Raw genomic sequence first — 24,094 nt, 5'->3', positions numbered from 1 at the left:
TGTAATTTTTTGACGGGAATGGTCATTTTGTTAGTTATTTTAAGCTTGTGCAGATCAGCAACAAAGTGAAAAACGGAAGGTAAGTTAACTGATGATCGGGTTGGGTCGGTCACGGGAATAATGGACGGATTCGGGCCAGGTCAGGCTCGGGTTGGGTTTTTTTTTTTTGCAGACCCGAGCAGGCCTTTAATGGGCACACTGACTGTGACTTCTGGTGCCAAGGTGTATATACTGCAGACACATGATGGCCAAGCTACCAGGTGCTGCAGTTTCTGGATTGAGACTTTGTTGCCCTGCAAATACACTATCATTGTGCAGAGGCATCTGGGCTTGTCTCCACAGAGTCTTGTTCCCCACTGCCACTGGCAAGCATCTCAGTCACCCATGATAACAAACATGGCTGCTGCAGTTATGTTACCAAAGCCCAGCCAAGGCCCCTCAGCAACAATGAGAAGTACTGGATAACTACAAACAACGTACAATGGCTACAATACGTCTTGTTGCACAGTGGAGCAGCAAGTTTCCAGCGAAATGTGGACTGGCTGGAATGTGAGATTCACAACTGGCAGCAAAGACTGGCAGATGAGATGGAGTGTCTTGATGAAAGCGCTGGGCCAAGTAATTTGTTGCACAATTGGCACGAGTTACCTTTGGGACAGAGCATGCCCCACTGTTACAACTGACTCACATGATCCACAGCCTCACATCAACATTCCCGGATGACAATGATCATACCCCCTGGCCTAATAGCTGTTGGATCATACATAAGCCTGACTGCGCCCTGCTCCACTTCCCTCAACTGAGCAGCCCTCTTCTCCCTGTCTTGTCACAATAAGAGCACCAAACACCTCAGGGACCACAACAATGGAGGAAAACAATGACACTGGCACACAAACACCTGGTCTCTCTTCCCCTGAAACAACCGTACAGAGCCTTCTGAAGCTCTGTGGTCATCAGCTGGGATCTGCCAAACAGCGAGAACAGCCAAAGGGATCAAATGCCCAGAAAGCATTCAGTATGAAGAGACAGCACACAAAAAAAAAAGACAGCATACAGCTTGTGCTACATGAGCGAGCTGCCCAATCATCGGAGCATACAGCCTATTATTTGTTTTGGTGAAGCATGAACATGGATGCTCTCGCTGGTTCCATCTTTAACAGAGTGGAGTGTCACATGTCATAGCTAATGTCGTGATTGTGCCTTGATCAATAGCTACTGCCACCAACAAGGATAATGTCACTGAGCCTTTTGAATTGACAGTCCCATGCACCCATCATTACTGTGCTCTGCCAGCTCTGCAGTTTTGAGAGTGCCCACTTGTAATTGCCCCGCCATTGGTGGCTGTGCCTTCTGTTGCCTACATCAGAAGTTCTGGAATTCCTTCCTTGAACCTCTCTACCTCTCAATGTCTCTTCTACTTTACGATGTTGCAGAAAACCTGCCTTTCTGACCAAGCTGGAGCTCAAATACCATATCGTTACCTTTTACATTAAAGGTACCATGTAAACACAAGTTGCTTTGTTGTTGTCATTGGAAAGAAATGGTGCTTTCAAAATCAGTTGTATTGTGCAAATAAGTTTGATACTGAAGTGTGTCAGTTCCTGTCATTCTGCTAACTATATCCATATTTCTCTGATGGAGTGCAGCCCCATTGCATACCATTGCACCACACTGTGACCCGGGGACAGGAATAGAGTACAAGGCGCACCACTCAGGTGTGCTCTCCTCTCATTGTGCTCACATCATATCCATCCCAGATAAGGCTATCACAGTCCACTTCCTGTTATCACTCTCCACCCACATCCCCCTGCCATGCCGCTATCCTACCTCCTGCTGCATCATGAACATACGAATTAGGAGCAGGAATAGGCCACTCTGCCCCTTGAGCCTGCTCCGCCATTCAATAAGATCATGGCTGATCTGATTGTAACCTCGCCTCCACATTCCCGCCTAACACCAATAACCTTTCACCCCCTTGCTCATCAAGAATCTATCTACCTCTGCCTTAAAAATGTTCAAAGACTCTGCTTCCACTGCCTTTTGAGGAAGAGAGTTCCAAAGACTCAACCCTCACGGAAAACATTTCTCCTCATCTCTGTCTTAAATGGGCAACCCCTTATTGTTAAACAGTGACCCCTAGTTCTAGATACTGCCATAAGGGGAAACATCCTTTCTACATCCACCCTGTCAAGAGCCCTCAAGATCTTATATGTTTCAATCAAGTCATCTCTTACTCTTCTAAATTCCAGAGGATACAAGTCTAGCCTGTCCAACCTTTCAAGGTATTAGCCTAGCAAACCTTTTCTGAACTGCTTCCAACACATTTACATCCTTCCTTAAGGAAGACCAATACTGTACACAGTACTCCTTACTTGCTGTACCTGCATACTAACCTTTTGCAACTCATGCACTTGGACACCCAGATCCTTCTGCAACTCAGAGCTCTGCAATCTCTCACCATTTAGATAATATGCTTCTTTTTTATTCTTCCTGCCAAAATGGACAATTTCAAATTTTTCCACATTATACTCCAATTGCCAGATCTTTGCCCGCTCACTTAACCTATCTATATCCCTTTATAGCATCATGTCCTCTTCACAAGTTACTTTCCTACCCATCTTTATGTCATCAGCAAATTTAGCAACCATACTTATGGTCCCTTCATCCAAGTCATTTATATAAATTATAAAAAGTTGAGGCCCCAGCACAGATCCCTGTGGCACACCACTCGTTACATCCTCCCAACCAGAAAATGACCCATTTCCGCCTACTCCCCGTTTCCTGTTAGCTAGGCAATCTTCTATCCATCCCAGTATGCTACCCCCTACACCATGAGCTTTTATTTTCTGCAATAACCTTTGATGTGGCACCTTATCAAATGCCGTCTGGAAATCTAAGTACAATACATCCACCGGATCCCCTTTATCCACAGCACATGTAACACCCTCAAAGAACTCCAATAAATTGGTTAAACATGATTTCCCTTTCACAAAATCATGTTTACTCTGCCTGATCACTTTGAATATTTCTAAGTGCCCTGCTATAACATCTTTAATAACAGCTTCTAACATTTTCCCTATGACAGATAGTAAGCTAACTGGCCTGTGGTTTCTTACTTTCGGTCTCCCTTTTTGAATAAAGGAGCTATATTTGCTATTTTCCAATCTAATGGAACCTTCCCTGAATCTAGGGGATTTTGGAAAATTAAAACCAACACATCAGCTATCTCACTAATCACTCCTTTTAAGACCCAAGGATGAAGTCCATCAGGATCCGGGGACTTGTCAGCCCACAGCTCCAACAATTTGCTCAGTACCACTTCCCTGATGATAATTTTCTGGAGTTCCTCCCTCCCTTCCATTTCCTGATTTACAGCTATTTCTGGGATGTTACTTGTATCCTCTATAGTGAAGACCGATGCAAAATACCCATTCAATTCATCTGCCATCTCCTTATTTTCCATTATTAATTCCCCAGACTCACTTTCTGGAGGACCAATGTTCACTTTGTTGACTTTTCTTTTTTAAAATATCTATAGAAACTCTTACTATCTGTTTTTATATTTCTAGCTTGCTTTTTCACATACTCTAAATTTACCTTCCTTAATCTTTGTCATTCCTTGCTGTTTTTTATATTCTGTCCAATCTTCTGACTTGCCACCCATCTTTGCACAATTATATGCTTTTTCTTCAAGTTTGATACTATTTTTAACTTTAGTTAACCACAGATGGTGGGTCCTCCCCTTGGCATGTTTCTTTCTCGTTGGAATGTATCTATTCTGTGCATTCTGAACTATCCCCTTAAATGTCTGCCACTACATTCCTATTGACCTATCCCTTAACGTAATTTGCCTGTTCACTTTAGCTAGCTCTGCTTTCATGCCCTTATAATTGCCCATATTTAAGTTTAGAATACTAGTCTTGGACCCACTCTGCTCTCCCTCAAACGGAATGTAAAATTCAATAATATTATGATCAATGCTACCTAGGGGCGCTTTCACTATGAGGTAATTCATTAATCCTATCTTGTTGCACAATGCCAGGTCTAGTGTAGCCTGCTCTCTGCTTGGCTCCAGAACGTGCTGTTCTCAGAAAATATCCCAAAAACATTCTATGAACTGCTCATCTAGACTACCTTTCGAAGAATGAGAGGTGATCTCACTGAAACCTACAAAATACTTAAAGGGATAGACAGGGTAGATGCAGCTGAGATGTTTCCCCTGGTTGGAGAGCCTAGAACCAGGGGACACCATTTCAAAATAAGGGGGAAGCCACTTAGGACAAAGATGAGGAGAAATTTCTTTACTCAGAGGGTTGTGAATCTTTAGAATTCTCTACCCGAGGGCTGTGGAAGCCCAGTCATTGAGTATGTTTAAAGCAGAGATTGACAGATTTCTAAATACCAATGACATAAAGGGATATGGGGATAGTGTGGGGGAAAAGAGCATTGAAGTGGATGATCAGCTATGATCGTATTGAATGGCGGTGCAGGCTCGCTGGGCTGAATGGCTTTTGTTCCTATGTACCTTTGCCCATCTGATTTTTCCAGTCTATATGTAGATTAAAATCCCTCATGATTATCACCAAACCTTTCTGACAAGCTACCATTATTTTTACCTTTATACCCCAACCTACTATGTGGTTACTGTTAGAGGGCCTGTACACCACTCCCACAAGTGACTTCTTGCCTTTAATCAGTTCTCATCTCAGCCCAACCGCTTCTACATCCTGGTTTCCTGAACTTAGGTCATCCCCCTCTATTGTGCTAATACCATCATGAATTAACCACCCTCCACCTTTTCCTAGCTTCCTGTCCTTCCTAAATGTCATGTACTCTTCAATATTCTGGTCCCAATCTACATCATCCAGCAGCTATGTCTCTGTCATGGCTATCAGATCATATTTATTTATTTCTATTTGCACTATCAATTCATCTGTTTTGTTTCAAATGCTACATGTATTTAGATACAGAGCCTTTAATTTTGTCCTTTTATTATTTTTGTAACCTTTAGCCTTATCCGCTGATTTACTCTCAGATTTGTACTCTGTTCTTTCCTGTCACAATCTGTTTATCATATTAATACTTTTCTCTCTTGCCTTATCTCTACTCTTTGATTTACCATATCGTCCCAAATTTGATCCCTTGCCCCCACTATTTAGTTTAAAACCCTCTCTATTTCCCCAGTTATGCAGCTTCCTCCCAGAAAAAAAACTATACCCAACTCACCTACAACTGCACTTTCAACAGTCCAACTGTCTAGTGTTTGCCTTTCTGCTCACCACGTCATTTGTGCCCTAGTCTCAAATAATATTACTCTCTCTCAGCCTGGTCTGTTCCCCATTACAGTCCTTTTCACTGCTTCCGTAAATCCAAGGGATGCAAATTTGAACGGATATAGCAGACAACTAGTTCAGCCAACCAGTGCCAGATCTGGCTGGATTACACAATGCACTGTCAGGTCCTGTTCTCACCTGCTAAAACTGCCCACTATTCCAGGAATGCAGAGAGAACCCCTAGCTTTTTCTCTACAGCAAGCCGACATCTTAAAAACCCTCTCCCCGTCTCCTCCACCCTCACCTAGACTTCTAAGGTAGACTGTCCCTTCTTGTCCTTTGTGACCTGTCTCTAGACTTTGACACATGACCACACCATCCTCCCCCAAATGCCTCCCCACTGTCATGGAACTGGATGGGCTGCAATGACCTGCCTCCAATCTAACATAAACATAGCCAGACTAAGCCTGCTTGCAGCCTTGCGGAAGCTGACCACCAACTATCTGACACTTCCTCCTCCATGTCTTGACTATGACCCTGCCTATCTCAATCTTTTGTCATTCTTTTCCTTGTAGAGATATATGTCATGCTTAGAGATTGAGAATGAGTGAGAGCGAGTGAATGGTGGAGTAAGACACTCTTCATCTCTCACTTCACTCCTGCTGTGGTTTCACACTGAACTCCCATCAGTGACTGACCTTTGAGGTTCCTGATTTCGCACAATCATCAGTTGTAGCGTGGGGACACAGTGCTGTTAATTATGTACCAAGGACGGGCCATTTCAGGAGTAATTAACATCTATACTGTCCAGTTATTCATTCATACTTTACACAGCTTTAGGATTCTGTTACTAGTGTTTACTTGATTCAATTTACAGAGAATTAAAAGGTAATCTATTCCAATATGCAATTTTAGTTAATGACTTTAGTCACTGCTGTGACAATTGTACATTCATTAATCTCTATCATCTCTCCAGGTTACCGCACTCTCCATCTTTAACACATGCATCGGTTTTATGGATTGCTGCAATAGTCACTTTATGCAGGTTAAGTTCTAACAGACGAGCTGTGTGATCATTTGGAAAAGGAGTTGGGCTAATTCTGTAGGTCGATTAGCAGTGTGTCCAATTCTCAGGATGCACTGCAGCACCTCCCAAACCAACCACCACCTGCAAGCTTTGCTCTGTAAACACATTATCTTGATTTAGAATCATGGAATTTTAGGATAATACAGCACAGAAAGAGACCATTCGGCCCATTGTGCTTGTGCCAGTACTTTGAAAGTTATCCAATTACTCCCACTTCCCTGCTTTTTCCCCCCATAGCTTTGTACATTTTTCCACTTCAAGTAGTGATCACAAATGTCTTTTTAGCTTAGAGATACAGGCACTGAAACAGGCCCTTCGGCCCGAGTCTGTGCCAACCAACAACCACCCATTTATATTAATACTACATTAATTCCATATTCCCTACCACATCCCCACCATTCTCCTACCACCTACCTACACTAGGGGCAATTTACAATGGCCAATTTACCTATCAACCTGCAAGTCTTTGACTGTAGGAGGAAACCGGAGCACCCGGCAGAAACCCACGCAGTCACAGGGAGAACTTGCAAACTCCACACAGGCAGTACCCAGAACTGAACCCGGGTCGCTGGAGCTGTGAGGCTGCGGTGCTAACCACTGCACCACCCCAAATAAGGGATTGTTTTAACAGACAATAAAAAAGACAAGGGCTATTAATAATTCTGTTCAGTGAACTCTCGCTCTCTCTCTCAAAAAGATTCACAAGGACGATCCCAGAACTGAGAGATTGTAACTATCATGAAAGGCCGAAGAGGTTGGACCTCTTTTCTGGTACCAGGGATAAGAAATTGGCACCAAGTCAGATAAGGAGCCAATGTAGTTCAGTGAGTACAGGGGTGATGGGAATAAACTGGTGATTAAATATTGAAGGAGAGACCAAGGATGAAATTCTGTCCCCATTATTTTGTCTAATCTAATTAGGAAGGATATCAAAGTTTTGGAAAGGGAGCAGAGGAGATTTACTAGAATGGTACCGGGGTGCGGAATTTAGTCATGGAGAGACTGGAGAAGCTGAGGTTGCTCTCTTTAGAGCAGAAAGGGTGAAGAGATTTAAATGGAGGTGATTAAAATCAGGAATGGTTTTGATAGATGGAAGGATGCCAACCTATGAAAGATGGACACGCAGCAAACAATCCATTTAGGTGGGGTGTCTTCTCTAGATGCACTTTTGCTGATGGCTGTGAAGGTCAATCCTTGAGAGGCAGTTTCTGCCTCAAGTGCTGCACATGAATCTGTCAAGTGACGCTGAAAGTTGTTGTTTTTGACATTGGCGCCTGTTGCCAAGCTGCTGGAGCAACTGGTCGTCGTGATAGTGCACACTGTCCTCGGGATGTATCGCCAGCTAGTCACTCCCAGGTGTGATAGTCGACATTTAGGGGCTTCATATCATGCTTTCAAGCATCCTTTAAGCGGAGATTTGGGCTTCCCACTGGTCACCTGGTTGCGGCTATCTCACCGTACAGGAGGTCCTTGGGAATGCAATCGTCTTTCATCCTGCAAATGTGTCTGATCCACCAAAGCTGCTTCTGTTTGATTAGTGCCAACACACTCGGCAGCTCTAACTTTGAGAGGACTGCCGCATATGTGTGATTTTGTCCTACCAAGACAAACCCACAATGCGCCACAGACAGTGAAGATGGAAATTATTGAGCTCCTTTTGCGGGTAGTTGCAAGTCGCCCATGTTTCACAGCCATACAGCAAGGTGCTGACAACACAGGCCTTGTAAAGCATCAGCTTGATCCTAAGAATCAGCCTGGTGTTATCCCATGTGCGTGTTGCAAGTCGGCCAAAGATGGTAGCTGCTTTCTCTATGCATGCATCGAGCTCTGCATTAAGGGCCATTGTCCATCACTGTGGACCCTAGGTAGCAGAATTTGCTGACCACTTCCAGTGGGGTGTTGTTTAGTGTGATCAGGGACGGAGATGAAACATCTTGCTCCATGATCACCATTTTCTTAACGCTTATAGTCAAGGAGAACAAGTTACAAGTATGGGAGAGACAGTCCACGAGACTTTGCAGTTGAGTTTCCATGGTGAGCCATTAGCACAGCATCAGAGTATGAGTTATCTGATCAGGAAGTGATGTGTTTTGTCTTTGCTTTCAGCCTTGATCAATTGTAGAGCTTGCTATCTGACCCAGTGTGCAAGTATACTCCTTCCATATCAGCAGAGAAGACAAATGGTCAGGAGCATGGAGAAGAAGATGCCAGAGTGTGGCTAGGACACAATCCTGTTTCACTCCATTCTTCACCCCGGAACTGTCGGGAGTGGAGCCATCAAACTGTATAGTGCAGTGCATTTTTTCATGGAAGGAGTGGACGAGACTGAGGAGCTTTGGTTGTCAGCCAATTTCCCCCAAAATCTTGTACAGTCCTACTCTGCTGACAGTGTCGAATGCCTTAGTGAGATCTACGAAAGTAAGGTAAAGGTGTATACTCTGTTCCCTACACTTCACTTGTAGCTGGCATATGGAGCAGATCATATCCACAGTAGATCTGCCAGTACAAAAATGGCACTGTGCTTTCGGGTACACTCAGTCCACAAGTAAATAGGGTTTTTAAGTATGACCTAGCAAAGGCCCTCCCAGTGATGCTAAGGAGTGAGATGCCCCTGTAGTTGTTGCAGTCTCCTCTATCGCCTTTGTTTTTGTATAGTGTGATGATTTTGGCATCATGCATCTCCTGTGGAACAGAGCCGACTTTCCAGCAGGTAAGAGATGGTCATAAAGGTATGGCAATAAGTGGGACTTTCCACGCTTGAGCAGTTCAGCTGGGATTCAGTCCTTGCTGGGTGGCCTTCTGTTCAGCTAGGCAGCCTACGGCCTTCTCGAGCTCCAGTGATGAGGGTTCTTCATCCAACTCATCCATGACAGGAAGTTACAGGAAAGTGTCAAGCACAGACTGGGAGGTGTCCGACTCACAGGAGTACAGCTCACAGTAGCGTTCAGCCCAGCAGGACATCTGTTTAGTAAAAGCAAAATACTGCGGATGCTGGAAATCTGAAATAAAAACAAGAAATGCTGGAAATACTCAGCAGGTCTGGCAGCATCTGTGGGGAGAGAAGCAGAGTTAACATTTCGGGTTTGTGACCCTTCTTCAGAATTGGCAAATATTAGAAACGTGAAAGGTTATAAGCAAGTAAAGCGGGGGTGGGGCAAGAGATAACAAAAGGAGAAGGTGTGGATAGGACACGGTCACAGAATAGCTGACCAGGTGGTCATGGAGCAAAGGCAAACAATATGTTAATGGTGTGATGAAAGACAAAGCATTCGTACAGATAGGGTGTTAATGGACTGAAAACTGAACAGCCGCAAGTACAAACATGAAAAAAAAGTGGGTAAGCAAACTGAACAAACTAAGATGAAATAAAACAAAAAAAAACCATAAATAAATAAAAATAACTAAAATGGGGGGCCCGTCATGCTCTGAAATGATTGAACTCAATGTTTACATCTGTTTACTTCTGTCAGTGAGTACTTCATCCGCCAACTTCAGGTGAGCAACTTTGGTGATGGCAGGGCCAAGCGCCCTCGTGATCCTTTTGTACATTGCTCGTAGATTTCCTTTGTCGCGTACGGTTAGGATTAACATAAGCTACTACATGGATGATTGAAGCTTGGAAGTCACTAAGCTCATCGATACCAGCATCAAAGCTTCCTGTTAAGGCTTTGGTGCGTAGCAGGCATTCTAGCGACAGTGCGAAGTACTGGTATTTGACATCATTGCTTATGCAAGGGATGATGATGTGTGGTGGACCATCGTGTCTAGAGCTCTGGAACTTTCAGGGGTGCACCTTCACTTTGTTGCTGATGAGTGGTTGGTGTCGCAATCTGCACTATGGTAGGTGCGGGTGTGAAGAACACTGGGCAGATTGTGCCTCCTTGCAATTACGAGATCTAGTTGGTGCTAATGACCAGACCTTGGATGATGCCATGATACCTTGTGGCAATGTCTTCCCTGGACGAATGTGTTGATGAGTTCATTCAGGGCACAAAGGTCAAGAAGGCGTTGTCGTTTATCATTGATCTTGCCCACCTTATGACAATTGAGGCACGCTGGTCATGAATCACTGTCTGCCCCAAGTGCGTTGAAGTCACGCAGGATGAATAGCCTCTCATCATTTGGGATGTTCCTCAGAACGTCACCTAGGAAGTCATAGAAATGCTCTTTATCTGAGATGCTGGCGTTCACAGTTGGTGCGTAGACGCCTATGATGTTGACAGAGTAAATCAGCAGAAACAGTTTCCACTGGCAGAAGGTTCAGTAACCAGAAGACACAGATTTGAAGTAACTGACAAAACACTTTCAATGACAGGAAATCATGAGAGTTTACAAATGTTTAAAATTAACATCTAAGTATTTTGGTCTGTCACTCTAGAATTGGCCTTTGTAGCCACTCCAAGTGCTGCTCCACAAACCACTGACCACCTCTAGATGCTTACCCATTGTCTCTCGAGACAAGGAGGCCAAAGAAAGAATTTTGGTGGTGTGAAGCTATTTTCAGTTGGACAGCTAACATCATTCTTAAACACTACAGCGATAGAATTATCCAGCTATATATTCCTAGATGGCAAAACAGTGTAGAGGGAACTTTACTATGTATCTAATTTTTGCTACACCTACCCTGGCAGCCCTGAGGGAGTGCTGCACCGAGGAGACCATGACCGAGGCCTGATCTGCCCTCTCAGTTAAAAGGTCCAACAGCCACTATTTTGAAGAATAGCAGGGGAGGTATTCTCTTTGCCCTGGTCAATATTAATCCCCTGACCAACATTAGTAAAACAGGGGATCTGGTCATTAATCTTATTGCTTTGGCACATCCTATGAAAGGCACTGTATGAATGCATTTTCTTTGTTATAAAATGTGTGAAGGATTGAACACTCACGAGCATAACAGGGCAGGCAAGAAGAGTTTAATTCACAGCTGTGTGTGCCTGGCTCACTCTGCTGCTAACGCAGGGAGGGTTTAAATTAAATTGGCAGGGGGATGGGCACCAGCATTTCGAAGTAGAAAAGAGGAATAAGGTGCATAAAGGAGTGAGAGTGTTGGGTAGTACTAGAGATAAAAGTATAAAAGTAGTACCATGTTAAATAGGAGCAGACTAAAGAAGACTATGAGGAATACAAAGACAGATTTAGAATGCATGTATGTAAACACACAAAGTGTGATAAGTAAGGTTGATGAGCTACAAGTACAAATAGCCACTTGGGAATATGATGCAGTACCAATAATGGAAACATGGCTTAAACATGGTGGGGACTGGGCACTTAACATTCATGGCTACAAAGTGTTCAGAAAAGATAAGGAAGGGGGAAAAAAAAGAGGTTAGGTTGCATTACTGGATTATGGAAGACATTGTAGTGTTGGAAACAGGATGTGCTCGAGGGGACAAGGACGGAATCCATTTCGTCAGAGTTGATCACGCGACTGTAGATATTCTATAGGCCTCCAAATAGCACATGAGAGAGCAAGAGCAAATCTGCAGGAAAATCGGAGATGTGCAAAAACTATAGAGTGATGATATTGGAGGGCTTTAATTACCCAAATATCGATTGGGATCATGCCAGAATAAGGGGTAAGGTGGGGGAAGAATTTTTGAAATGTATTCAGGACAACTTCCTTGACCAGTATGTTCTTGATCCAACTAGGAAGGAGGCACTGCTGGATCTGGTGCAATGGATTGCATTAGGATATAGATAGGCTCGCAGAATGTGCAGACAAGTGGCAGATGGAATCGAATACAAAGAAGTGTGAGGTGATGCACTTTTACAGAAGGAATAGGGAGATGCTATATATACTTAATGGCACAGTTCTAAAATGTTTGCAGGGTCAAAGGGAACTGGGAGTTCATTGATCTCTGAAGGTGGCAGGATACTGAGTAGTTAGCAAATCATATTGGATCTTAGGCTTCATAGATATAGGTCGACTACAAAAGCAGGCAAGTTTTGCAGAACCTTTACAAAGCTCTGGATAGGGCACATCTAGAGTATTGTGACCAGTTTCTGTCACAGCACTTTCGGACGGATGTGAGGGTCCTTGAGAGGGTGCAGAGGGGATTTATCGGAATGGTTCGAGGGATGAGGGATGTTTAGCTACAAGGTTATGTTGGGGAAGCTGGGGTTGACTTCCTTGGAGCAAAGGAATATCCTGCAGTATTTATTCAGTTGCGCACAGTCCGATGAGTGGGAGATATCCTGCAGTATTTATTCAGGGTCTCTCACAAATACCCCTCTCGCCTCCCCCTCCTTCTCTCTCACCCCCAGCCCCCCAGTGCCCCTTTCTCTCAGCTCCCTTCCCAGTACCCCTCTCACCAAAAATCCCTCTCTCTCTCTCCCCTCACCCCGGGGACAAGGCATTTTCTAATCTAAATGCTGCCTATTGCAAATTGTAATTCATGCTAATATTTTACACTGTTAGAATCACTAATTTAGAAAGAAAGAAGAAAAAGGAGTCAGATCCAAAACCAATTATAAAAATTATATTATAGTAATTATGCTGCTGCCTCTCTTCCTGCACCTGGCTGCATGGGTTCAGATCCCCTCTGTGTGCCAACATTGGTGCTATCGCTCCCAGACTGAAGCCTCCTTAGCTTTCTGCTGCTCAGTTTCAATTCCCAATTGCAGCACCACTCCCTCTTCCTGAGAAACAGGTGGGCATCACAATGCTGTGGCCCTGGTGGAATTCTCTCTCTGATGTCCTATCATTCCTTCATTGAGCTCTTCCAAAATTAAAGACTGCATGCCTTGGGCAATTCCACAGGTAATTTCCTAGTCCTGTTTTTAAAAAAAGTCAAATTTGTACCATTTTGTCCTTTCAAAGGAAACAAACATTTAAACCCATGGAATACTGGGTAGCAAGAATCATAATCTAGTAGTCTATCAAATGTTCTGCTTTCCCTGCAGTCTTTACAACATTTTCATATGCCAATTTCTTAAACATCTACTATAAATACAAAAATACAGAAAACACCTTAACTAGACCACAGTATTTTGGGGACCACAAGTCTGTTGCAATTGGATCCCAGTGAATGATTAGAACTATGTATTCAATATATGATGATCAATGCAGTAGACATATACAAAAAAAAAAAATTCACCCCAAACATTGCCCAATACAACAAACTTACCAAGTCATCAGGTGCATCTGCATGAAGGCCATTAACATGAACAAAATCCTTTTGTATTGAGAAGTAGTGCTGAATGTGTTCTGGGATAGCTCTTCTGTCAATCTTGTTGGGGACGTGAGTGCCCAGTAGAAAACTATTGTTCAAATCCAGCATCTGCACGTTAAGATTTACCACCCTTTTCCGCTATAAAGACAAAAGACACAATATATGCAAATATACTGGGGAGGAACAGAACAGAGCAACTTTAAACCACAATTTACAGAATATTACCGATGATTTCACAAGTGTGCACTGAAGGAAATCACAGATGCATAGTCCATAATATTCCACTCACTAAAATTAATGAATAGGAAATCACTGCCTGTACACCCAACACACTTCCCATAATATCAGCCCTACAGTCTTCAATATCAGTACCATGGCTGAGGAGAGATACAAGTAAGCCAGGAAAGGAGGTCAAAGACAAAGGAAGACTCATTCATCACCAAGTGACTAGTTTCACAGCAGCATTGGGAGGTACCTTGCAGCAGGTTACCTCATGGTCTCTTCTCAAATGTTCCCGATTTGCATAAATTTCTGATAATTTAGAAAACTGTGAGCCAAGTCCTCACCCACACCAAGTCACAAGTCAATTATCATGCCACTTCACAAAGGTCTGGACCCTTTTAACAAAAGGACCTTCTGGCATACATCTCCATTCCTCTAATTTCATTCCAGCAGCAGTCAATCCTTCAGCTATTATGCCACTGACGCTCTGTTGCTCTCCTTATAAAATCACTTCACCGTACTGCCCCTCTCCTGAAGTACAGCTTAGCTCATTTGATAGCCCTCTTGCCTCTGGGTTAAAATACCACTTCATGACCTGAGCTCATAATTTAAGTTGTCACAACTGTACAGGAAGTTTTCCTGGTGTCGTAGCCAATATTTCTCCTCACCCAATACTACCAAAATAAAAATTAACTAGTCATTCATCTCTGTTTTTTTCCCTGGACATCATAGGCATAGAATTGCTGATGCTTTTTTGCCCATCCAAAATACAGTGTCAGCCTTGGCTCAGAGGTAGCGCTCTTCCAAGAGGGAAGTCATGCGCTCAAGCTACAATCAAGGGACAAGAGCACATAATCAAGACTGGCACTTCAGTGCACAGCTGAATTTTCAGCACTTCTTTCAAATGAGACATTCAAGCGAGGCCTCATCTGCCCTCACAGGTGAATGTAAGATACCTATGGCACTAATTGAAGAAAAGTAGGGGCATTCTCTAGATATCCTGCCCAACACTGATCTCTTAACAATACCAATATTTATCTCATTGGTATTTGTGGGACCTTGTTCTGTGCAAATTGGCTGCAGTGCATCTTACATTGTAACAGTAACTACACTGGCTGGAAAGTACTTGTAAGAAATTAACAATATGCCTAATGTGTGTGTGTGCGTGCGTGTATGCGTGTATGCGTGTGCGCGCGTGTATGCGTGCGCGTGTATGCGCGCGCGTGTATGTGTGCTTGAAATAGGTAAAGGAATATGTTGGTGCTGCAAGTTTCATTTTACAGGAAACCATCTAAACTTTTATTTCTCTAGAAACAAAGCTAATTGAATGATTATTCTTAGGTGATGACTAGCCTGAAAAGAGGCCATGGTCAGATGCAGTAATGGGAGAGCAACTAGATAGATACTTAAAACAAATAACCATACTTCAAATAAAAACAAGAAATGCTGGAATCACTCAGCAGGTCTGGCAGCATCTGTGGAAAGAGAAGCAGAGTTAACGTTTCGGGTCAGTTACCCTTCATCGGAACCTTTCCACAAATGCTGCCAGACCTGCTGAGTGATTCCAGCATTTCTTGTTTTTATTTCAGATTTCCAGCATCCGCAGTATTTTGCTTTTATAACCATACTTCAAAGCTGTGTTAGGATTTTTAGTTAGCCTTGCCCAGTTAAGGTGCTTGCTGAAATGCAAAAAAGGTAATTAGTGTGTGGAAGCTTAATAAAAGCTCCTTTAGTGAATTGCTTCATGGTTCAATAGTCTGATGAGGAATTAGAATGGTTAGACTGGATAGCCATTATGAACAGCTCATGAACAGGCACTACAAACAGCTCTGGGCAGTACAATTAAAAACAGGTACAATGGAGCCCCTGAAAGTTAGTTTGGAGGCTGGAGATGGAATATTTTGAGGGAGTTGTGGAACTAATCATGGGGAAAAGCCTAGGATGAAATAAGGGAAGATGATGCATCAAGGGCAAAAGACTCTAGAAGCTGGAGGCAGGTGGATAACATAAAAGCAGGCTTTTATCCCATGGTTCAGACAAGAAATCTATATTCTGTTGGAAATTTTGTATTAAGGGGAACCTTCATAGAACAATAAGATCCTGACAATGTAACCTCCAGGTCCACCCCTGAAAAAAGGGTATAAAGTAAGAAACTTTGGAAGGCCTCAGTGCAGCTAGGTGGTAGAGGAGAACTCTCAAGAGTGGATCTATGCTGACCCCGATCTAACACTCTTGGCTAGTTTGAGAAGCCATGAGGACATGAGGAAACAGTGAAGAAAAGAGGAAAAAGAGCTGTTCACGCATGCCAGCTGTCCTGGACCAGTACTCGCTACTTGTTGCGGTTGTATGTTTTTGCTGTATAAGTAGTGTGTAAGTAGAGTCTCATCAACAGGTTTGCGGGCCTGCAATAAATTTGGCCGAACCATCAGCCTCAAGAAAACAAACATCATGGGGCAGGACGTCAGAAATACTCCATCCATCAATATTGGCGACCACACTCTGGAAGTAGTTTAAGAGTTCACCTACCTAGGCTCAACTATCACCAGTAACCTGTCTCTAGATGCAGAAATCAACAAGCGCATGGGAAAGGCTTCCACTGCTGTGTCCAGACTGGCCAAGAGAGTGTGGGAAAATGGTGCACTGACACGGAACACAAAAGTCCGAGTGTATCAAGCCTGTGTCCTCAGTACCTTGCTCTATGGCAGCAAGGCCTGGACAACGTATGTCAGCCAAGAGCGACGTCTCAATTCATTCCATCTTCGCTGCCTCCGGAGAATCCTTGGCATCAGGTGGCAGGACCGTATCTCCAACACAGAAGTCCTTAAGGCGGCCAACATCCCCAGCTTATACATACTACTGAGTCAGCGACGCTCGAGATGGCTTGGCCATGTGAGCCGCATGGAAGATGGCAGGATCTCCAAAGACACATAGTACAGCGAGCTCACCACTGGTATCAGACCCATCGGCCGTCCATGTCTCCGCTTTAAAGACGTCTGCAAACGCAACATGAAGTCCTGCGACATTGATCACAAGTCGTGGGAGTCAGTTGCCAGCGTTCGCCAGAGCTGGCGGACAGCCATAAAGGTGGGGCTAAAGTGTGGCGAGTCGAAGAGACTTAGCAGTTGGCAGGAAAAAAGACAGAGGCACAAGGGAAGAGCCAACTGTGTAACAGCCCCGACAATCAAATTTTTCTGCAGCACCTGCGGAAGAGCCTTTCACTCTAGAATTGGCCTTTATAGCCACTCCAGGCGCTGCTCCACACACCACTGACCTCCTCCAGGCGCTTACCCATTGTCTCTCGAGATAAGGAGACCAAAGAGAAAGTGTGTTATATCCTGTCTTAAACTCTGATTAAACTCAACATACCCAACATATTGGTTGCAGTGGATCCTAATTGATTAGATAATCAACTAGCTGTGCTTAAATTAAAATACCAACAAATTGCTTTGGGACACCCCAAAGTCATGAAAGGCATGACTTCATTCTTGTTCTATGCAACAGTCAGCAAGTCTGAAAAAATAATTCATTTTGTGAAGTACTCATTTATGTTTCAACAATATGATAAGGCGCGATATAAATACATGCATGTCTTTCTTTCTTCAAAAGCCTCTCTTTTGAACTTTGCCTTCAGTGTCCTCTCTATAATGCTGATTGATATCCAATGCTGTCCCTTGCAAAGTGTTCTGAACCACTTACACAAAGACTGCTGTATAAATGCAATTATCTTCACCTTGATCACAAAGTGCAGTGCCATGGAAAGAAATATGAAACTAGCAAGCACTCAAAAGACTCAAAGGGAAAGTAACCAGCTCTCCTCCAAACATGGGAGGGGAGGGGAGGGGATGAATAAATCCTTCACCACATAGCAGCAAAACCTGAAAGCATTGTAGCTTTATCATTAAGCAAAAATATATTTTCCTGTCCAACAAGGAAGGAGGCATTGCTGGATCTAATCTTAGGAAATGTAATGAGTCAAGTGGAGAATGTCACAGTGAGGGAGCATCTCAGGAACAATGATCACAGTATCATACGGTTTACGTTAGTTATGAAGAACAAGGAGCAATCCAGAATAAAAATACTCAACTGGAGGAGGGTGAACTTCAGCAAATTGAGGAGGGATCTGGCCCAGGTGACCTGGAGGTCTGAAATGTAATGGAGCACTGGCCTTTAAAAAGAGGAGATGGTCCAGGGAGAGTCTATGTACATTTCCACAAGGGAGAAAAGGAGGGTAACTAAAGCCAGAGCTCTCTGGATAATGGAGGAGTCAGCGAGTAGGATGAAACAGAAAAAAGGCGGTGAGAATCAGGCTGAATATAAAAAGTACAGAGCAGAAGTATCCAAGGAAATAAAGGGGCAAAGAGACAATATGAGATTAGATTGTCAACTAACATGGAAAGGAACCAAAAGGTCTTCCATAGGCATATTAACAGTAAAAGACAAAGAGGAGCGATGGGGCTCAATAGGGATCAAGATGAAGATCAATAAGTAGAAGCAGAAGGCATGGCTAAGATACTAAATGACTACTTTGTATTGGTGTTTACCAAGGAAGAGGACTTTCCCAAAACGACAGTTAATAAGGAGGTTGTTGGGTTACTGGATGAGATAAAAATAGATAAAGAGGAGGTAGTAGAAAGGCTGACGGTACTTAAAGTGGATTAAGTGTCCCGGACTGAATGGGATGTATCCTAAGTTGCTGAAGGAAGCACGTGTATAAATTGCAGAGGAGCTTGCTACAATCTTCCAATCCACATTAGATACAAGGGCTGGTGCCAGAGGCCTGGGGATTGCAAATGTTACACCCTTGTTGAAAAAAGGGAAAAAGGATAAACCTGGCAATTACAGGCCAGCCAGTTTAATGTCAGTGGTGGAGAGGTTTTTAGAAACAATAATCCACGTGAAAATTAACACACAGACAAATAAAAGGAGAGCCAGCACGGACTTAAGGGCAAATTGTGCTTACCTAACTTGATCAAGAAACAGCTGAACATGCTGGATTTGGCTAAGGGCTCCAACAACATCCTTGCTGGACTGATGGCTTGTGCTCCAGGATTAACTGCGCGCCTCTAGCCAAGCTGTTCCAGTACAGTACTCACTGGCATCTACCTGACAGATCAAAATTTCCCATGTATGTCCTGTTCACATATATTAGGACAAATCCAATCCAGCAATTACCACCTCATCAGTCTGCTCTCAATCATTAGCAAGAAGTGATCAAGTGTCATTGAAAGTGGTACTTACCAATAACCTGCTCACCGATACTCAGTTTAGCTTCAGACCTCCTTGCAGCTTTGGTCCAAATAGGGGGGGAAAAAAAGACTGAGTTCCACAGGTGAGTGGAGAGTGACTGCCCTTGACATCAAAGCAGCATTTGGCCAAGTGTGGCATCAAAGAGCCCAAGTAAAATGTAAGTCAATGGGAATTGGGCTGGGGAGGGGGGGCGTTGAGAAATCTCTCCACTGGCTGGAATCATACCCAATACTAAAGGAAGATGGCTGTGGTTACTGGAGGCCAATCATCACAGTCCCAGGATATCACTGCAGGAGTTCTTTGGGGCAGTGTCCTCGGCCCAACCATCTTCAGCCTCTGCATTAATGACATTCCCCCCATCATAAGGTTAGAAGTGGGGATGACTGCACAGTGTTTGGTGATGGAGGGAAGGTCATTGATGCAGCGGCTGAAGATGGTTGGGCCTAGGACACTGCCCTGAGGAACTCCTGCAGCCATGTCCTGGGACTGTGATGATTGGCCTGCAGTAACCACAGCCATCTTCCTTTGTATTAGGTATGATTCCAGCCAGTGGAGAGATTCACCCCCCCACTCCCACAATTCCCATTGGCTTCAATTTTACTAGGGCTCCTTGATGCTATCTTAGCCCCATTCACAACTCCTCAGATGACGAATCAGTCTGTGCCTGCATGCAGCAAGACCTTGATAACATTCAGACTTGGAATGATAAGTAGCAAGTAACAATTGCACCGCACAAGTGCCAGGCAATGACCATCTCCATCAAGAGAGTGACTAATCCTCTCCCCTTGGTAGTCAATGGCACTACCATTGCCAAATACCCAACCATCAACATCCTGGAGGTCACCATTGATCAGAGACTTAACTGGACCATCCACATAAATATTGTAGTTACAACAGGTGGTCAGAAGCTGAGTATCGTACCACAAGTGATTCATCTGCGAGAATGGTGGAGAAGGTCCGACAGCACAGTGGGGATAAAGCGGCAGTGTAGAGTGAGAGAATGCACTACGAGAACAGAACACAAGAACACAAGAATTAAGAGCAGGAGTAGGCCATTCAACCCCCTGAGCCCCGTTCAGCCATTCGATAAGATCATGGCTGATCTGATTGTGGCCTCAACTCCAATTTCCTGTCTGCCCCCCATTACCCTCGACTCCCTTGTCAATCAAAAATCTATCTAACTCAGCCTTGAATATATTCAATGACCCAGCCTCTACTGCTCTCTTGGAAAGAGAATTCCACAGACCAACGACCCTCAAAAAAAATTTCTCATCTCAGTCCTAAATGGAAGACCGCTTATTTTTAAATTAGTTTTAGACACCCCCACAAGGGGAAAACATCCTCTTTGCATCCACCCTGTCAAGTCCCCTCAGGATATTATGTGTTTCAAGAAGATCACCTCTCATTCTTCTAAACTTCAATGGGTATGGGCCCAACCTGCTCAATCTTTCCTCATAAGATAATGACTTCATCCCAGGAATCAGTCGAGTGAACTTTCCCTGAACTGCTTCCAATATAATTATATCCTTTCTTAAGGAGACCAAAGCTGTACACAGTACTCCAGATGTGCTCTAACCAAAGCCCTGTCAGCTGTAGCAACACGGCCCTACTTCTATACTCTATTCCCTTTGCAATAAATGACAACAATCCATTTGCCTTCCTTATCACTTGCTGTGCCTACATACTAACTTTGTGATTCATGTACCAGGACACCCAGATCCCTCTGTACTGTAGAGTTCTGCAGTCTCTCTCCATTTAAATACACTGCTTTTCCATTCTTCCTGCCAAAGTGGTCAAGTTCACATTTTCCCACACCACATTCCATCTGCCAAATTTTGCCCTCTCACTTAACCTATCCAAATCCCTTTGTAGACTCTTTATGTCCTCTTCACAGTGTACTTTCCTACCTACCTTTGTGTCATCAGCAAAGTTAGATACCACACAGTCCCTTCAACCAAGTCATTGATATAGATTGTAAATGGTTGAAGCCCAGCACTGATCCCTGTGGCACTCCACTAGTAACAGCTTGCCAACCTGAAAATGACCCATTTATCCCTACTCTCTGCTTCCTGTTAATTAACCAATCCTCTATCCATACCAATATGTTACCTCCTACACCATGAGCTCCTATTTTGTGTAGTAACCTTTGATGTGGCACCTTATTGAATGCCTTCTGGAAATCCAAGTACACAAATTACCTAGTCCAGATGGCTTGCATCCCAGGCTGCTAAAGGAAGTGGGGGCTGAGATAATAGAAGCACTTGCCATAATTTTCCAATCTTCCTAGATACTGGGGAGGGGTAAATACGACACCCTTATTCAAGGAAGGACAGTCGGAGCAACTACAGGCCAGTTTAACATAAGTGGTGGGTATGGTTTTAGAAACAATAATCGGGGGGGGGGGGGGTGGGAGAGAGAAAGAAGAATCTACAGGCACTTGGAGAGGTTTGAGTTAATTACAGCCAGCACAGATTCGTTAAAGGCAGATCATGCTTGACTAATCTAATTGAATTTTTTGATGAAGTAACAGACAAGGTGGATGAAAGGAATGCAGTGGACGTTGTCTATGTGGATTTTAAAGAAAGTGTTTGATAAAGTACCATATAAAAGGCTGGTTAACATAACTGAGGCTCATGGATTAGGAAGGTCAATATCGAATTGGATTTTAAAAATTGGCTCAAGGACAGAAAACAGCAAGTTGTGGTAAATGGTTGTTTTTGACTGGAGGATGGTAGACAGTGGTGCTCCCCAAGGATCAGTGCGAGGATCACTGCTTTTTTGTGATGTATTTTTGACTTGGATCTGGGAATAGAGTAGAATTTCAAAATTTGGCAATGATACCAAACTTGGAGGAGTGACAAACAGTGAGGATGATACCAACCGCCTGCAACAGGACATAGCTATGCTAGCAGAATGGGCAGACAAATGGCAGATGGAATTTAATACAGACAAGTGTGAGGTGACAGAAGGGATAGGATGAAGCAATATCAACTTAATGGCACAGCTCTAGAAAAAAAAGTGTGCAGGAACAGAGGTACTTGAGGGTTCACGTGCATTCATCTTTGAAGGTGGCAGGACATATTGAGAAAATGGTTAGCAAAACATATGGGATCTTGGGCTTCGTAAATACAGGCATAGAGCACAAAAGCAGGGACGTTATGCTGAACCTTTATAAAGCTCTGGTTAGGCCACAACTAGAGTACTGCGCCCAGTTCTGGTCACCACACTTTAGGAAAGATGTGAGGGTAGAGGATTTATACCAGACTGGTTCCAGGGATAGAGGACTTTAGTTACAAGGTTAGGTTGGAAAAGCTGGGGCTGTTCTCCTTGGAACAAAAGGAGATTGAGGGGATATTTGACAGAGGTGTACTCAATTATGACAGCTTAGATAAGTTAAGCAATGAAAAACTGTTCCCGTTAACTAATGGTACAAGGACTAGGGGACACAGATGGAAGGCTTTGGGCAAGAGATGCAGGGGGAATATGAGGAATGCAAGAATTAGTATTTTATGAATTAATTTCTAGTACTAATCCTTTAAGTTGTTCGCCATGATTTACTAAAGGTCGAGAAGTAAGAATGTGTGCTTAGTCAAAATCGCTGACTGAGTGGAACGTGTCTTTAATCACAGACATGATTCTGTAATGTAATAACTTTTGCAAATAACAGTTAAATACTGACTATGCTTCCTGACGTCATGACAATGATAAACTAATCAAGGCCATAACAAACTGATCAAGTAGATAACCTAATCAGGATAAAGATGAGGTTTTACCCTACTCAAGGGTAAACTATTCAATCATGGGATAGGCTAGGTCCAGAAGGGGGTATAAAAAGATAGACTCGAGACCCTCAGTGCGCAACCTGAAGAAAAGACGAAAAAGAATGACTTCGGTCCACGGAAGACCTCAAGAACCAGAGTAACAAAAACCAGCTTCTATGGTCCGGGGCTCGAATGAACCAGCTGTATCCTATTGCCTATGTTAAGTATTATCATTTTGAGTGCCTGTATGATTATTACTTAATAAATTTACTCAACCATTAAAGACAAACACTTGTTTTTGTATTGGGTCGTGAGCAGTCACGATTCCGGGTCCGTAAAGTGAGTTAATTCTGCTAACGATCTTACAAGAAGCACTTTTTTAAACCCAGCGAGTGGTAATGACCTGGAACTTGCTGCCCACAAGGGTGGTGGAAGCAGAGTCAATCAATAATTTCAAAAGGAAATTCGATGGGCACCTGCAGGACTATGGGGATCGAGCAGGGGAGTGGGACTGACTGGACTGCTCCATGGAAAGCCATCTTACAAGATACACTGCAGCAATCTGCCGAAGCTTTTGACTCGATGGGCCCCAACTGCTCCCTTCTATGCTGTAGAGGACTTTAAAATTACTGACTTGCCTGATAAGGCCGCTCCAACAGCTTTCAAGAAGCTCAGCATCATCCAGGACAAGGCAGCCTGCTTGACTGGCATCCCATCTTCCACGATCTTAAACTTTTACTCCCTGCACTACCATGGCTACAGTGTGCAGCATCTTACAAGATGCACTGCAGCAATCTGCCAAAGCTTTTGACAGTATCTCCCACACTCACAACCTCTACTGCCTAGAAGGACCAAGGCACACAGGAACACCACCCCCTGCAAGTTTCCTTCCAAGTCACACACCATTCTGACTTGGAAATACATTACAGTTCTTTCATCGACACTGGGTCAAAATTCTGAAACTCCCTACCTAGTAGCAATATAGGAGTACCTTTACCGCAGGATGGCAGCGATTCAGGAAGACTGCTCGCCACCATCTTCTGAAGGGTAATTAAGGATGGGCAATAAACATTGACAATGCTAGCGACACCCACATTTCATGTAAGAAGAAAACAAATTTGAGTTTTTTTGTCATGGTAACAGAGAGGATGGGTGAGGGCAGTGCAATTAATGCTGCGTATATGGACCTTCAAAAGTAGTTTGATAGCAGATAACAGATTTGTTAACAAAATTGAAGCCTATGGGATAAAAGACACAAAGGCAGCACAGATACAAAGTTGACTAAGGGATAGAGAACAAAGTTCTGGTGAATGGCGTTTTTTTTTTTAAATG

At 43.6% G+C, this 24,094-nt stretch overlaps 1 protein-coding gene across 1 annotated transcript in view; it reads right to left on the bottom strand.

Annotated features, from left to right (window-relative positions):
- Positions 1–24,094, bottom strand: part of LOC137371293 (mitochondrial intermediate peptidase-like) — a 252,397-nt gene that overhangs the window by 193,717 nt on the left and 34,586 nt on the right. The window contains exon 6 of the mRNA XM_068033632.1: positions 13,488–13,670. Coding sequence (XP_067889733.1) covers positions 13,488–13,670 — 183 coding nt within the window. The remainder of the gene's footprint in view (positions 1–13,487; positions 13,671–24,094) is intronic.

Source organism: Heterodontus francisci, chromosome 6 (assembly GCF_036365525.1).
Source record: "Heterodontus francisci isolate sHetFra1 chromosome 6, sHetFra1.hap1, whole genome shotgun sequence".
Classification (NCBI taxonomy): Eukaryota; Metazoa; Chordata; class Chondrichthyes; order Heterodontiformes; family Heterodontidae; genus Heterodontus; species Heterodontus francisci.
This window is presented reverse-complemented; position numbering and strand designations above follow the sequence as displayed.